Here is a 15,141-nt window from a genome sequence, read left to right as displayed (position 1 = left end):
TGCTTTGAGGTTTAAAATAGTCACTACTTTTTTGACTGTCACCGTAGTTTTTCCAGAGTGTATTACTGCTAAACAAAATGCTCATTAAGACACAAAATTGCAAGAATAGGTTAATGAATATGGACGTGATTGACAGTGTGAGTGATAAAGTTAGGAAAGCTAATGGGGAACAACAAACCTAGTTGATCAAAACTGCAGAACCTTGTCTAAGGAGATTGTGTATGTAAGCATTTTAAAACATAGAATAGAAATTGAACCCTTTTCCTTTCTTATCTGTCAATTTATTTTTTTAATTGTAGAAATGTTTAGGACATTTATAGTATAGCAGAAGTGAGTACATCCCTGTGCACTTACATGTCAAATGATTCAAAACTGAATCACTTCACACAGTAATTGCATTCAAGCATTAATATTTGCTCTGATGTCAAAATAAAAACTAATAGTTTAGTTTTACTCTATTCAGCTTTCAGGCCTTAGAGTAGGAACTCAGTGTGCCTTTATTTTGAATGACAAACTCATTTCTCAGAATGGTGAACATCAGCTTCTAGAGAGATGTGCTACCATTCGTCAGATATGTTTTTTATCGCTACTCCTTGCTGTAGGGTTTGTTTTGATCTCCCTATATCTTTAAAATACCCCAGTGATTTTCTCTTGGATTCAAGTTGTATGACAATGTAACTCAGTCATACATTTAATGTAACTCAGGTGCATTTTGTTTCATTAACTTTGTACCTGCAGGACCTGTATTTTTAATATAACTTGTCAATTAGATAGAATGCAGCTACACTGAAAATTGGTACTCAGCTAGGTTTTAGTGATCACAGGTGTATTTTGTTGCATTTGTGTACATTTGGGGCTTGCGTTTTCAATATAATCTCCCCAAGGTATCTGTGTTTGACTGTTCAAAAGAGGAAATACTTTGTCCGATTCGAAATCCTGCAGTCATTGAGAGCTGAATCAGCTAACATAAGAGAACATCAGAGAAGTATTTTTTTTCCAAATAAAATAACAAAGTACATACAAGTAAAAAATAAAAATCTATTGAAAATTCAAAATGGAAGTATTGAATAAAAAGGGGAAGAAATATATTTCAATTAATATAAAAATATTTCTGTTTGAAGTTACTCAACAAATAGGACGTATGGATGCATACGCGCCTACGCATATGACGTCCCCGTTTTACGTGATGACGTCGTGATGTAGGCTCAGCTATGATGGCAGCCGTAGGTTGACATCAATACGATTCTGAATATAAACTATTTAAAAAGTTAGCGGAAAAGCCCCGGCACGTTAACGCAGGACAAATTACCGGTTTTCAGATAGCACACGGTGAAAACACAGCGCCCGGTTTGGGGAACGGTAAGTTAACGGAGCTACATTTACCTTTGCGGCACCAAAGTGACGCCGTATGTATGTATGTATATGTGTGTATGTGTGTGTGTGTATGTGTGTGCTGCTACTTTCTCGTCTTTTTCGTGTTCTGCACACTCTTTTATTCATCTGTGGAGCTCAGTGTCCACATGACAGGTGTGTTGAAGGTGTAGACAGCCTCCACGTTGCTCCTCCTGCTCCGGCTGTAACCTGCAGCTGCTCCAGGTAGCCTAGCTAGCACAGTGGAGCTAATGTTAGAGAGCAGTCAGCTGCTGCACGTCTTCACCGCATAACCGCTCCTCCACTGTGTGTTTGCGTTTATACGGGCAGCTAACGGGAATGATCTCTGCTGAAACTGAACACAAATCATTCTGGACTTGAATTAGCATCCTCACTGTTCAGACTGGCGTTTGATTCTCAAAGCAGAGTCATCCCCAGCATTCAAAAGTTTAACTTGTTATGCTAGCAGCTGCATAATTTGTCAACAGTTCTTGGATATCTGGAGGATCAGGTGTTAAAGTGTTTTTGTTCTGCCTTCTCCTGACTCCCACCTCCTTGCTTCACTGTCAGGACTGTTCGTTGACTGTGGTAGTCCTGACAGGTTCATGTCAAACATGCTGGACCCAAACTACATCAGGCTTCTTCTCATTTACTTTGGCAAAGTCAACTCTTGCGGTTTTGTACCAGATGACAAGCAAGGGTGTTTTTGTTGTATGCCGTCCATAGAGGTGGACATTATTTACTGTGTATGATGAAGTCTGAGCTGTCAAAGGAGCTCTTGCTTTCCACTGATGACAGAGTGCTACTGAAGAAGCTGATTATGAAGAGCAGTCAGCTACTGCAAGTCTAAAGTAGATAACCACTCCTCTACTGTGTGTTTGCGTTTTTATTCAAGGCTATTGTGAATGAGCTTAGCTGAAACTGAACACAAACAGCTCTGGCATGACAAAGCATAATCAGTGCTGATACTTTGCTGTGATGTGACACCCAAAGCAGCCTCATCCTTTGCACTCCTGCCTCCTCGATGTAATGTGGTGACCTGTGACAGGACTCCCACCTCTGTGCTTCACTGTCAGGACTATACATTCACTGTGGTTGTTATGACCAGGTTCATGCCAAACATGCTGGACTCCATCTTAGCCAAACAAATCTGTCTTTATACAGGTGGACATTATTTACTGTGCATGGTAAAGTCTGAGCTGTCACAAACACTTGTATTTTTTGTGACAGCAGCTTTTAAGTGGATAACTGCTCTTCTACTGTGTATCTGTGTTTATGTAAACAGCTACCATGAATTGCCTCAGATGAAACTAAGCTCTGGGATTAAATTAAAGTCCTCTGTGTTGAGACTGGGGTGTGATTTGATCCCCAAAGCAGGTTCATCCCCAGCACTCAAAAGTATAACTCAATATGTTGGCAGCCACATACTTCTTGGATATCTGGGGATCGGGTGTTCAAGTGGTTTTGTCCTGCCTCCTCAGTATAATACAGTGACCTGTAACAGGACAGTTGTCCATAGTAATGCCTTCTTGATTTCCAGATGTTTTCTTAAAGTGTTTCTTTCTGTTTTTCTGTCTTGTTGCTCGGTGAAGTGGCACTATGCCCGCAGCTACTGTGGATCACAGCCAAAGAATATGTGAGGTTTGGGCCAACAACCTGGAGGAGGAGCTGAAGAGGATCCGACATGTCATTCGAAAATACAACTACATTGCTATGGTGAGTCACCGGCGTCATCTTCATCTCATCCCACGCTTCTGTTTGATCCACCCATTGTCCATTGTTCGTAATGAGTCGTCTTCTTGCAGGACACAGAGTTTCCAGGTGTTGTAGCCAGACCGATCGGAGAGTTCAGAAGCAACGCTGACTATCAGTACCAGTTACTGCGCTGCAATGTGGATTTGCTCAAGATTATACAGCTGGGCCTCACATTTATGAACGAACAAGGGGAATATCCTCCAGGGACGTCAACGTGGCAGTTCAATTTTAAGTTTAACCTCACGTAAGATTGCTGCCCGTCTGTTTGTTTTTTTTCCTCATATGGCATTCCTGTACATCCATGGAATGTATTTAAATATATCATATATATAGCAACGATGATTATACAGATCAGACTGTAGGCATTTGGACGGTTACATTTTTTGTGGTCTGCAGGGTCTGTCACAGCACATTTATTTGAAATATAATGAATAAATAAAGAGACATTACCCTTTTAACACAGTGTCCAGAGTTTTGGTGCTCAAAAGCAACCAGACAGATACGCGTAAATACAGTTTAATAAAATCCTCCGCAGTAAATGACTGCCTGAAGTCTTTGACCCACAGATATCAGCAGACACTGACTGTATCTTCACTGCTGATGCTCTCCCAGGCCTTCACTGCACCCGTCTTTAGCTCTTTCTTGTATTGGGTCTTTAGTTTAGTCTTTAGGAAGCAGCTCAAGCAGAGTGAGATCAGCTCTCATGAACTGTTGAAATAATCCACCTCTTCACTTCTGAGAGCTCCTGGGTCCTACCATGAAAAATGAATCATTGCTTTCCACCTGACCCCCTGAGAATCAGCTGATTTCCTGTTTACAGTAACTTTAGCCTGTTTAACGGAGCCATGCAAACCACTACCTTCATACTGTAAATATTTTCAGAGTTACAGACCCTTGAAGTACATACAGGTGAGTCGCTTCAAAAATACAGGAGATAGCCAGATGACATTTTCCGTTGAGCTCTGTTAAAAACAGGTATATGTTGACAGTTGCGAATCTAGTTTCTGGCTGTGAAATAGAGGAAAAACCTCTGATGTTCACATTTTATTGTTTGAAGAAATCACACTGATCGAACAAGTTTGGAGCTTGTAGCGTTTAAGAGCCTTTCAGACTCTGATGCTACTCTAGTCTTCAGTTCTTATTCTGTGGGTTTGTACTGTTGTCAGATTAACAGCAGGGATGATGTGTTGTCTTAGTATCCAACGCGTCGTTTCTGCAGAGCCAGAAAAATGATCATGTAGAAATTATCACCGAGTAGAAGTTTCTGTTAAAATATGACAATAGTAAAAATTTGTTTGGACTCAGATGGAATCATGACTAGAATATGAGCATTTGTCAACATGTCGGTAAAAATGAGACTTTTCATTTGCTTGTTTTGACACGAAAGATTCTGCAAAATGCACTTTTTCAGGTTTTCTCCAGTGAACTATCAGACAACGGATTAACACACTGAGTGAAACAATGCTCATTTATATGACTGTCATAGACATTGAACTGGTGCAGTTTTGTTATTACTCCACCAAGGAACGGGTCAGAGTTATGTGGCAATCAACATACGTTTGTCCTTCTGTCTATTTGTCTTTCTGCACAACGCTACTTAAAAACGGACAAACGGGTTTGGATGAAATTTTCAGGGAAGATCAGAAATGACCAGAAAAGGACCATCTGATTAGATTTTGACAGTGATGCGGCTTATAATCTAGATCCACAGATTTGTTAACGATTTCTGCATCACTGTGAGATAGCAGCACGGTGTCTCTGTAACCATGACAACAAGTGAACACTACGTCAGCTGCCTGCTGACGATCACATGACTGTGATTCTCCACTGCGGACTTATCGAGGAACTGACACGACTGAGCAGCCTTGGCGGAGTACTGCGCTCTCTGAGTGCTTTTCTTGTTCCAGTGATACTGATGCTAAGCGTTGTTTTTGGAAACAATCGTGCTGAACAAAAATAAGATTTTGGCTTTAGATTGTGACACAAGGAGTGGTTGTGTATTGGTTACAGTTTTTAACAAAACTCGTGTGATTTTCATTCTTGAAAATTTCCTCTCCTGAACTCATGAAGTTATGAAGGCTCATAAATGATGGAAAAATAACACATTTTTACACACTTTCTGTGTACTTCAGGGGCCACTAACTGTGAAAATATTAATAGTATGAAGGTAAATTTTGCATAGATTTATTAAATATTCTACAGTTATTTTACAAAAATCAGCTGATTTGAGAGGGTCAGGTGGGTTTCAAGATACAGTTGTTTTTATGTAGAATTTGCTTGTTTTGGTCATATGTTGGTGTTGTCTTGTTTTGATGTTTGGCTGAATGTGAGCACGTAGAATACTTATGTATGTCTCTGTATTCTCTGCAGTGAAAAAATTCATATATACCAGTGTGTCAGTTCCACTGGCAGCTTTACATGTCTAAACCTTAACAGATCTGCCATGTTTGACCGATGAGCTGGTGTTTTGGGTCATAAACAGATTTGTTTTTTTCTGCAGTTTCCTCTTTCTGTCACTTAAAAGGAGATTCATCAGTCCATAGAACTGTTGCATCAGGCTATGTTCCTTCTTTTTATATGTTTTTGCGAACCCAACCCGGTGTTTCTGAGGCATCCCAGTGGTTTGCATCCTGTGGTGAATCCTCTGAGATTATCGTCATGAAGTCCTCTGTTGATTGTTGACTTGGAAACATGTTCACCTACATTCTGCAGAACATTGTTGACTTGCTGTGACGCCATAAACAGCTTTTTTTGTCCTTTATCGTGCAAATACTTTTATGCTGATCAACAAGACTTTAGTCTGCCCCTCAGTCTGTCAAAGAACTGCCTTTGACATCTCTGATAGTTTTCATGTCTTTATTGCAACTATTGCAGTTTAGACACTATATGGGGTTCTCTCTACTAAATTTAAAGCTGAGACTTAGCATTTTTTTGCAGTTTTGAATATTTTATTTCAATTGAATGTGCTGAATTACAGAGCCTGATGAACACAAATGTGTATCTGTCTAAATAGTTAAAGTCTTTACTGTTGGAACCAGGTCATTCAAGCCAAGGATCTCAGTTTGCTTACAGAATCCACAGATGAGACATTAGTGAGTGATTAGCTGCACACGTAGTTCCAAAAACTGACGAGCTTCTGCGCAGTTTTTACTCACACCACTGTGTAAAATTACATCTTGTTCGTTCAGATGTTGATTGAAAATTCTTTACGCTGCTAGAACACTATGTCAGACACAGCTGCAAATTTCAGACTACTTTTTTTTATCATCAATAACGATTTCCTATCAACTTCATTGTCCCTTGAGGCCCAAATAATAACAGCGTGATTTTTGTGTTTGTCTCTCCCATCAGAGAAGATATGTATGCACAAGACTCCATTGAGCTCCTGACCACTTCAGGCATCCAGTTCAAGAAGCACGAGGACGAAGGCATTGAGACGCTTTACTTTGCAGAGCTGCTGATGACTTCAGGAGTGGTGCTCTGCGATGGCGTCAAGTGGCTGTCTTTTCACAGGTATCCTGCTTTTGCAATCAGAAATCATTTTATACGCACTCAGTTATGTTGTAATTCTGGCAGCTGTACTGGACACGACTGTGTAGTGATATTTATTGTCAGTTGTAGCGTCTCTTGCAGTGTTTAACTCTGATGTCAGTTAGTTAATAACCATCCAGGCATTCATCAGTGACACAGTGTTTTGATTTTGGTATCACAAGGTCCAGACCAACTTTTCCACTGGTGGCACTGATGCTGCCAACTTTCTCAGCCACCACGTGATTTGGTCACCTCTGCTTTTATTTTGGTACTGCATAGCCGCAACTATCAGTCCACCTTGGACGCTAACAAGTAGCTGTCTTTGCTGCCCTAGTTTTTCATTGATGTAAAGATTGTCAATGACTTCATGCTTGATGTTTGTGAAATATTTTAATGTGAAAATTAGGGCTGAGCACGCTAAAGCGGGGCGTTAACGATATATATATATAAAAATTAGGGCTGGGCACGTTAACGTGTTAAGATGTTAACAAGCCCAGCCCTGATTTTTAATTTATATGTGTGTATGTATATATATATATATATATATATATATATATATATATATATATATATATATATATATATATATATATATATATATATATATATATACACACACACACACACACGAAGAAAAATAACAACAATCAATTAATGAGTTGAGAAACTTCATGTACCTGATAAAATAAAATAAAACATTACTTGAGGCAATTTTTTCAACATTTTAATGCAGAAATGTGAAATATTCCAGTTTTACCTGCCTGTAATCACTCAGCAATCCACTCAAAAGAATTAACAGCTTTGATTCCAGTTAAGCTATCCTGTAAAAATGTTTATAATCTGCAGTAAAGTGAGTTTAATGTGTGTTTTCGTGGACTTATGGAAACACAAATTAACGTGCCCAGACCCTCTGAAGATACATAATTTTGGCACCTGTCTAATTCCTTGCGGTTGACTGATATATCATTCATCTAAACTGTGCACAGGCTAAACTTCTGACTTCCTGAACATCTACTAATCAATAGGCACTACAATTTACCAGTGTTCCCTAAACACCTCACATGCAGCCTAAGGTACAGCTTTGCCAAGCAGCTACAGCACAGTGGTTCGGACGGTTGAGGGGCAAAAATTAGTTGGAAAACATTGAAACGAAGAGTTCTTAGGTCTGATTTGCCCAAGTTGAGATCGTGATTTTATCTATGTAGGCTGTTTTCTTTGAGCGGACTTTTACTCCATACCAGAGGTACTTCTAGGAACGGAGGGCATTTTTAACATCAATACTGCAGGCAGTCATGTTCTTGTAATTATTGGAAGCCCAAATCATAATCACTGTTGTTATAATATGCATTTAATTTTCCAGCCGTAGCACTGCGTTACCTTTTTGATTGAATGTAGTAGACTACTTTTTATTCTTCACTGACTGAGACTGTCTTCCAATATCCATACTACCCTACTGACTGTACAGTATGCCAGACAAAGATTTACTATGTCCTAATACTCAATCTTTTCTACAGTATGCCAAAATTGTTGTTGCACACAAGAATAAACAAGCTTGAGTTGATGCAGTGCACAGACAGATGACAGTTCATTTCCCACTACGGACTGTGATGGTTAACATTTGAGTCGCATTATTATGATGAAGTAATGCATCCCAGTTACATGTATACTGAAGGAAACAGTGAGGGTAGCTGTAGTTGGTTTCCTCATCACACACAATACTGTACATAATGTATAGTAGCTTTATCCAATCTCTTCATATAATCACTGTTAGGAGCCTGAAAGCAAGTTGTTTTTTTATTTTAAGTACTGTCATGGGTGCACATTAACACAGACATTCTTCTCTGTGTAATCCTTTTATAATTAGATTGTGGAAAGTGATTTTATACCATCATGTTGTAATGAGACATGAGATTTTATGCAGAACTATAATTATTTAGCCACAAACATGCTGAAACAAAAAAAATATCATAGTAAGAATAAAATTTTGTTTCTGTGTCCCTAAAATCTTCTACAATCTGCTGCTGAACATTTTTATTTGCTGCAGTGTCTTCATGACAAACTGAGACTAAAAACAAGTAGGCCTTGGAAATTAGTTTGTCACAAAAGTGTCGTCTGTTTAAATAATTAGAACACACTTATAAAAACAGGTTTTAATGTCTTTGTCATTCATCTTCTTTGGATTTTTAATGCATCTATTTTTTTTAATTAAGTATCTTTTTTTTAAGGAATTCCGTATTTATCTTGTGGGATATCGTCTTTTTTTCAGTTCATCCATACTTGTTCTAAAATCATCTCTCAGCATCACAGGATCTTTTTCAGCAGTGACTTTATGTAGGTATTTAGCTTTCTATGCTGAGTAGACTTACAGTATATGCTGAACATAATGACAAACAGGTTCCATGCACTAAACTCCAGCCTATGTATGATTATCTTTCTGTCCTGACTGGGTGTGAGAAAATCTTTTAACACCCACTGCTGCTGTGTGCTCTTTGAAAGTGCTGTTAAAACGGCTGTGTTTGTGTTTTGCAGCGGCTACGACTTTGGATACCTGATCAAGATTCTATCCAACGCTAACCTTCCTGAGGAGGAGGTGGACTTCTTTGAGATTCTACGCTTGTACTTCCCTGTCATTTACGATGTCAAGTACCTCATGAAGAGCTGTAAAAACCTGAAGGTGCTTTGATAAATGTTACAGCAAGAGGCAAAGAGGCTCCTCTGCTTTATCCATTTAAAGCCTTGATCACTGTTGGGATCTGTTGTGAGGTTTTGCTTTGACTACAAGCATTGATCTCCAGCGACTGACGGTGTTTTGTTTTCAGGGCGGTCTGCAGGAAGTAGCTGAGCAGCTGGAGCTGGAGAGGATTGGACCACAGCATCAGGCCGGCTCGGACTCTTTACTCACAGGCATGGCTTTCTTCAAGATGAGAGAGGTAGGCACTCATGATTCAAATTTTGGACCGCTAAAGGGAAAACAACTTTAAGCAAGTTGGTATCAGCTTCGATACACTTAAACATAAATATGAACTGAAAAATCAAGACTTTTATCGATATCAACAAACACGTCATTATATAGAAACAAAAATAGATACAGTGTCAGAGGGCAACATGGACTTACTGAAATTGTTTAGAAATTCATATGATGATAAAACTAATAAGAAGCCAATCTCAATTTTGTATAAATGTCTAAGTGTCATTCCACTGAACACGTAAAGACAATGTGGGAGAAAGAAGGAGGGATGATTGTATCAGAGGAGGAATGGACTGCAATATGGAAACTCCAGTGGAAATGCACAAACTCACAGAGATGGAAGGAATATGGATGGAAAACCTTGATAAGATACTTTATCACTCCATGTCAAAAAACACATTATGACGGAATTCCTCCTGTCTGTTGGAGAAAGTGTGGAGACCAAATCATTTTCATATCTTATGGGACTGTCCACTTATTAGACAGTATTGGAAGGATGTTCATGGAGCACTGCAAGACATTTTTAAATGTGTAATTCCTTTTGGAATAAAAACAGTTTATTTTAGATGTTTACCACGGGAATGGAGAAAAAAAGGATAAATATCTATTGAGTGTTTTGTTGGTTGCAAGTAAGAAATCTTTAACTAAGAAATGGCTATCACAGGATATTCTGTAACACTGGATATTTATAAAATGGAAGAGATGACAGCATTTATAATTCAAAAACAAGACTGGTTTGTAGCATGTTTGGGAAAAATGGGTTGCTGGATAAAAAGTAAAAATCCCAATTTAATTTTGAGTCTGAAAATATAACGACAATGTAATGGTCACTCCCTAAGTTCTTAAAGATGTTCACATTTCTGTTTATTTCATTTTTTTTTTTAATGGGAAATTGGTTTCTGAAAAAAAGAACTATGATAATATTGTGCATATATTGGCACATGTGAGTTGTACCCATCACTAAAAATTGTTCAAACTGATTGATAAAGAATTTTTAAAAAAGAACAGAGAGAGGTGGGCAGCCAGAGTTAGAGGGAACTAAGAGAGTAGAATAAAAGTCTTGAATCTTACTCGATCAACAAGAAAAGCACTCAGAGAGCACAATACTCCATCAAGGCTGCTCAGTCGTATCATTTCCAACGACTGAAATCTTGAAAAAATTAAAGACAGAAATCACGGCAACATAGAATGTGGCCATTTAGTATAGATGTACCCACAAACAAAATGATCTTGCACTGAGCACAGTCATGTGTTCTGCATGTGTACGTTATGTACAGATACTGAATCACATGACCTAAATATGTAGTGGGTGGCGGGAATCGATGGAAACACCCCCACAATTTAATCAGTTGTTCCTTGTATCATTTCTGATTGATAAGTCCCGATAAGTCTGCAACGGTTGATTTGTAGTAGGATCACAGTCATGTGATCTACAGCAGGCAGCTGACATAGTGTTCACTTGTTGTCATGGTTACAGTCACTCTGTGCCACTATCTTGCAATGATACAGAAATCTTTAACAAATCCGTGGATCCAGACTATAAGCTGCATCACTGCCAAAATCTAAAGAGGTGGTCCTTGTGTCATTTCTGATCTTCCATGAAAATTTCATCCAAATCCATTTGTCCGTTTTTGAGTAATGTTGCTAACAGACAGACAGACAGACAAATGCACGAAGAATCGTCACATAACTCTGCCACGTTCCTCGGTGGAGTAAAAATAGTAATGTATCTGTGTGATTTCCAGAATTTCACAAGTTGGATCTGGGTGCCTTGATTGATTTGTTGATTATTTTTAAGATAAGGTAATATAAACCTTTATTAGTGGGTAAATTTACAGTGTTATAACAACGATGAGATAGTTCAAGTGTGTAGTGAGCATAGGAAATAAATCAAAACAACAAAAAAACATGTATAAGCGCACATTCTTCCATGTGGGAATGTTCAAATATTGCATAAAGCAAAAGCAAGCTCACATTTTCAAATGCAAGTTGAATTTCTTTTTTTTGTCAGTCCAGCTTTTTAAATTTCCAACAACAAAGTCACACTGATATTAATCTGAGGCTTTAAAGAGCCGCAACATCTGTGCAAATCAATTCCTAGCATAACTTAGCACCACCAAGAGAATCAACACAACAGTGGCTTCATTTCACATGATGATGGTGTCAAAAATGTTAATTTGAAGATTGTTGACTGTTAGCGTAACATAGTTATGAAGGTACTTGGTATGTGCCAGGTTAGCCGTCCCTTATGCTCCCCCTCCATCTCGGTTATCCCTCTTTTCCCCCTATCCTGAGCACAAACGTCCATGACCTCAAGCATGCACAGGAAACACTAGAATAGTAGCATCAGCCCGAGCCTCGTTTTGTTTCACATTTACAGAACCAGGGCTGTGGACCAACACCAGTTTTTATTTTTTTAATTCACACACAGAACAGATAGCTAGCGGACCGTGAAGAGATACTTACTGAATCTGACAAAAAGTGTATTGGATTAGACTCAGATACTTCACCTTTAATCACTGAACCTTCAAAATGTCAGTTCTAATTTCCCACATCCTGAAGGGGTTTTTGATGTTGCTTGTTTTGTTCAAAGTTTTGTTTGTAGATATTTAGTTTACTGTCAGATAAGTCAAAGAAAGAAGGAAATCTTTGAATTTGAGGACCTGGACCAGAAAGTATTTAGATTTTTTTTTAGAACAAAACATTCCTAAAATAATAAATCAAAAATACTTAGAGATTAGTTCACGGTTGCGGTTTTATTAATCGGCTAATCATTGCAAGCCTGTTTTTAACTTCTGAAGCCCAAACACATTCTGGGTGCTTCTTGGCTCCCGTCACATTTTTTTACTCACTGTCCTGCACCTGGATGGAAACAACACATCAGTTGCATGAAGTAGATAAAACTTAGAAAAGTCTTGGTGCAGTGTAACAAAGTTTTAATACCACATATTATAGAAAAAGAAAAAAATGAAAGTTGAATTTCTTTTCATATTTATTTAACAGAAATTGAAAAGGAACCCTGGAATCAGCATGTGCAACATTTTTCCAAGTGTCCACGGGTGTTTTTAATGTTGGAAACAAATAGTACTATACTGTTGATGCTTTACTACTTACATTTTGAATTGGTTTCCGTACTTATCTCCTGCTGGCGCTGTGTAAACAGCCTGCAGTTCAGCTGAAAAGTCTCTGAATTGGTCACAGCTGAGCCACTAATGCCTGAAGAGTTTTTCTAAGGAGCAAATAATTAAAAAATAATAAAATATATTGATAAATAAAAATATTAAAACAAAATTTTTTTGTTTTTACAGAATCTGGTTCATGCAAAGGTTTCATTTGTGGTACATTAATAAGGGAGACATCCAGAATAAAGGGATGTTGATGAAGAATCACATTTTAGATTTTGGTTAATTTTCCCAACAGAGCTGCATGTCCCACATGAGTAGTTCAAGGACTGTTGGAAAGTTAAAAATCCAATGATTATTTCTTTTTTTCTTTTTCTTTTTTTTTTTTTTTTACAGTTGCTGGCTCTTCTAAACAGCAAAGTTCAGGTTTTTTCTTTCTTTTGTTAATATGTCTTCCAAACCTGCAGCTTGGTTTTGGGGTTCAAAGGGTTAAAGATGACCTGATGATGCGTTTCATAGTATAATATATGAAAATGTGTCCAACTCTCCGCACAGATGTTCTTCGAGGACCATATTGATGATGCAAAGTACTGTGGTCACTTGTACGGGCTCGGCTCGGGCTCCGCCTACGTCCAGAACGGAACGGGAAACGCTTACGAGGAGGAGGCTAACAAGCAGCAGTCGTGACGTCACTCTGAAACTCTCCCATCCTGCTGTTCACATCCACAATCAGTGCGGCCGTGACGCCAAACTCCGACAGCCGGATGACCATAATAGTGGAAGAACAAAAGGAAAAAAAACATACATATGCATCGTTTAGCAAGCTGTTTCTCATAGGCTCTGCTCACCTTAGACGACTGAATATGATGGTGAAAAAAAAAATCCCAGCTGTCCTCACGCGTGCCGCAGCAGCATGTGTGTGACTTTAGTCTTTTATTCCTCCGAGGCAGCAATAGACGGTGTGGTTGGTTCAGCTAAAACTTAACATGCTTGAGAAGGTGGGATTTTAGTTTTCCTAAAAAGTGTTCTGTAGAAATGTTTTGCACTTTAAAGCTCTAACCTGATTTTATATGGAAAGCTGAAGATGTTTCTGGTGTCTCTCCTCTTTGTTGCCTTCTCTACGTTCCCATTTTTACATTGTGAACATGTAAGTGTCAACAGCTGCTCTCACCACATTCAGCCTTAATATCAGCTGCATTCTTATCTTTTAAACTTTTTATTTATTGTGCTGGTTATCTGACTTTACATAGTCGCCCCATTCAACACTAAGACCCCACACGATCGCACCAGGATTTCCTGCCTGATAACGAGAAAAAGGAGTGTGTGTACGTGTACTCGGATTGTGAGGTTATTTTTCGTTTGTTCCTATAATGTTTATAACGACCTGAATACGCTCCAGTCCCACTGTGAGAAGCCTTTAACTATCAAACTGGTGCATTCTGCTTTTGGATGAGACGCTGAAGCCAGTGAACGCTGTTTATTTCCTGTTTTTTTCTGTCTGCATTCATGACAATGTTCAGTATTGTCATATAAAGATATTATTAGTATGCACCTAGATGCATACAAGTGGTTGTCATTGGAGGAATGCTGCTCGTTTGTGCGTGTAAACACTGTCACTGACACAAGCACACATGAACAGATGCATCACCTCTCGAAAAATTAGAATTAAATTAAAAAGAATTTAACAAAACCAAGTCTCATTAGCTGTAGGACGGTCTGAGGTTCCTCTAAGCTGGGAGTAAATTTTCAGTTTTAATTAAGATTTTGTAGAGTTTTAGTGTTGTGATACAAGAAGAAACTTTTACTCATCGGATACAATAACGTTGCTTTTTAACACGTTTCTGTTTGAGTTCACTTGTAGTTCTGGCCTTTGAATGACACTTTTGTGCTTTTTTTTTTTTTTTTTTTTGCCTTCCAGTTCATTCATGCTGCCTAGAACAGCCGCATGTACTAAAACATTTGAATAAATGCTGTGTTGTTGAATAGTATCCTGAACTTGCATAGGTTTGTGTTAAAGTGTAGAGCCGCCACTTTATTCCTCTGCAACAGAAGCTGAAAACACTCTCTCTCTCTCTGCAGCACACCTTTCACACTGTAAAGACGTAAAAGGAAGAATATGCAATATAAAAAGAGGATATTTTTTGAGGTTATTTTGTAAATAAAGGCTTGAAAGTTTTCTACCATAAAATGCTCGTGACCATTACATCTTTTAATGACTCAAATCAGCGATAAAGAATGGAATGAGACCGAAGATGAGCTCATTTTATTCTTGTAAGGCATCACAACTGTACAGTACATTTGCCTCACACGTCCAGATCGTCTCTCGAGTCGTACAGACAAGAATAGAAAAATATAGATTGACACGACAGAAGCTTTTTTTCTGATTTTCAGACA

At 38.4% G+C, this 15,141-nt stretch overlaps 1 protein-coding gene across 2 annotated transcripts; it reads left to right on the top strand.

Moving 5' to 3' along the window:
- Positions 1–1,197: 1,197 nt before the first annotated feature.
- cnot7 (CCR4-NOT transcription complex, subunit 7) lies at positions 1,198–14,935 on the top strand. 2 transcript variants are annotated; one of them, XM_023272283.3, is made up of 7 exons: positions 1,198–1,359; positions 2,964–3,087; positions 3,177–3,370; positions 6,478–6,639; positions 9,187–9,331; positions 9,477–9,587; positions 13,303–14,935. In XM_023272283.3, exons 2-7 carry the CDS (start codon positions 2,971–2,973, stop codon positions 13,432–13,434), a joined length of 861 nt encoding a protein of 286 aa, XP_023128051.1. In that variant the 5' UTR covers positions 1,198–1,359; positions 2,964–2,970; the 3' UTR covers positions 13,435–14,935. The 2 variants fall into 2 exon arrangements, with proteins under 2 accessions (XP_023128051.1, XP_035804954.1); XM_035949061.2 differs by lacking the exons at positions 1,198–1,359; positions 3,177–3,370.
- The last annotated feature ends 206 nt before the right edge of the window (positions 14,936–15,141 follow it).

The sequence above is a fragment of the Amphiprion ocellaris genome, chromosome 13 (genome assembly GCF_022539595.1).
Source record: "Amphiprion ocellaris isolate individual 3 ecotype Okinawa chromosome 13, ASM2253959v1, whole genome shotgun sequence".
NCBI lineage: Eukaryota > Metazoa > Chordata > Actinopteri > Pomacentridae > Amphiprion > Amphiprion ocellaris.
Note: the sequence above shows the minus strand (reverse complement) of the source record. Positions and strands in the feature narration are given on the sequence as shown.

Bases quoted from the DNA above. Each gene is read 5' to 3' on its own strand.
- cnot7 (XM_023272283.3), top strand. From the start codon at position 2,971: ATGCCCGCAGCTACTGTGGATCACAGCCAAAGAATATGTGAGGTTTGG. The intron at 6,640-9,186 runs GTATCCTGCTTT...TGTGTTTTGCAG, and splicing joins AAGTGGCTGTCTTTTCACAG to CGGCTACGACTTTGGATACC. The intron at 9,332-9,476 runs GTGCTTTGATAA...TTTTGTTTTCAG, and splicing joins AGAGCTGTAAAAACCTGAAG to GGCGGTCTGCAGGAAGTAGC.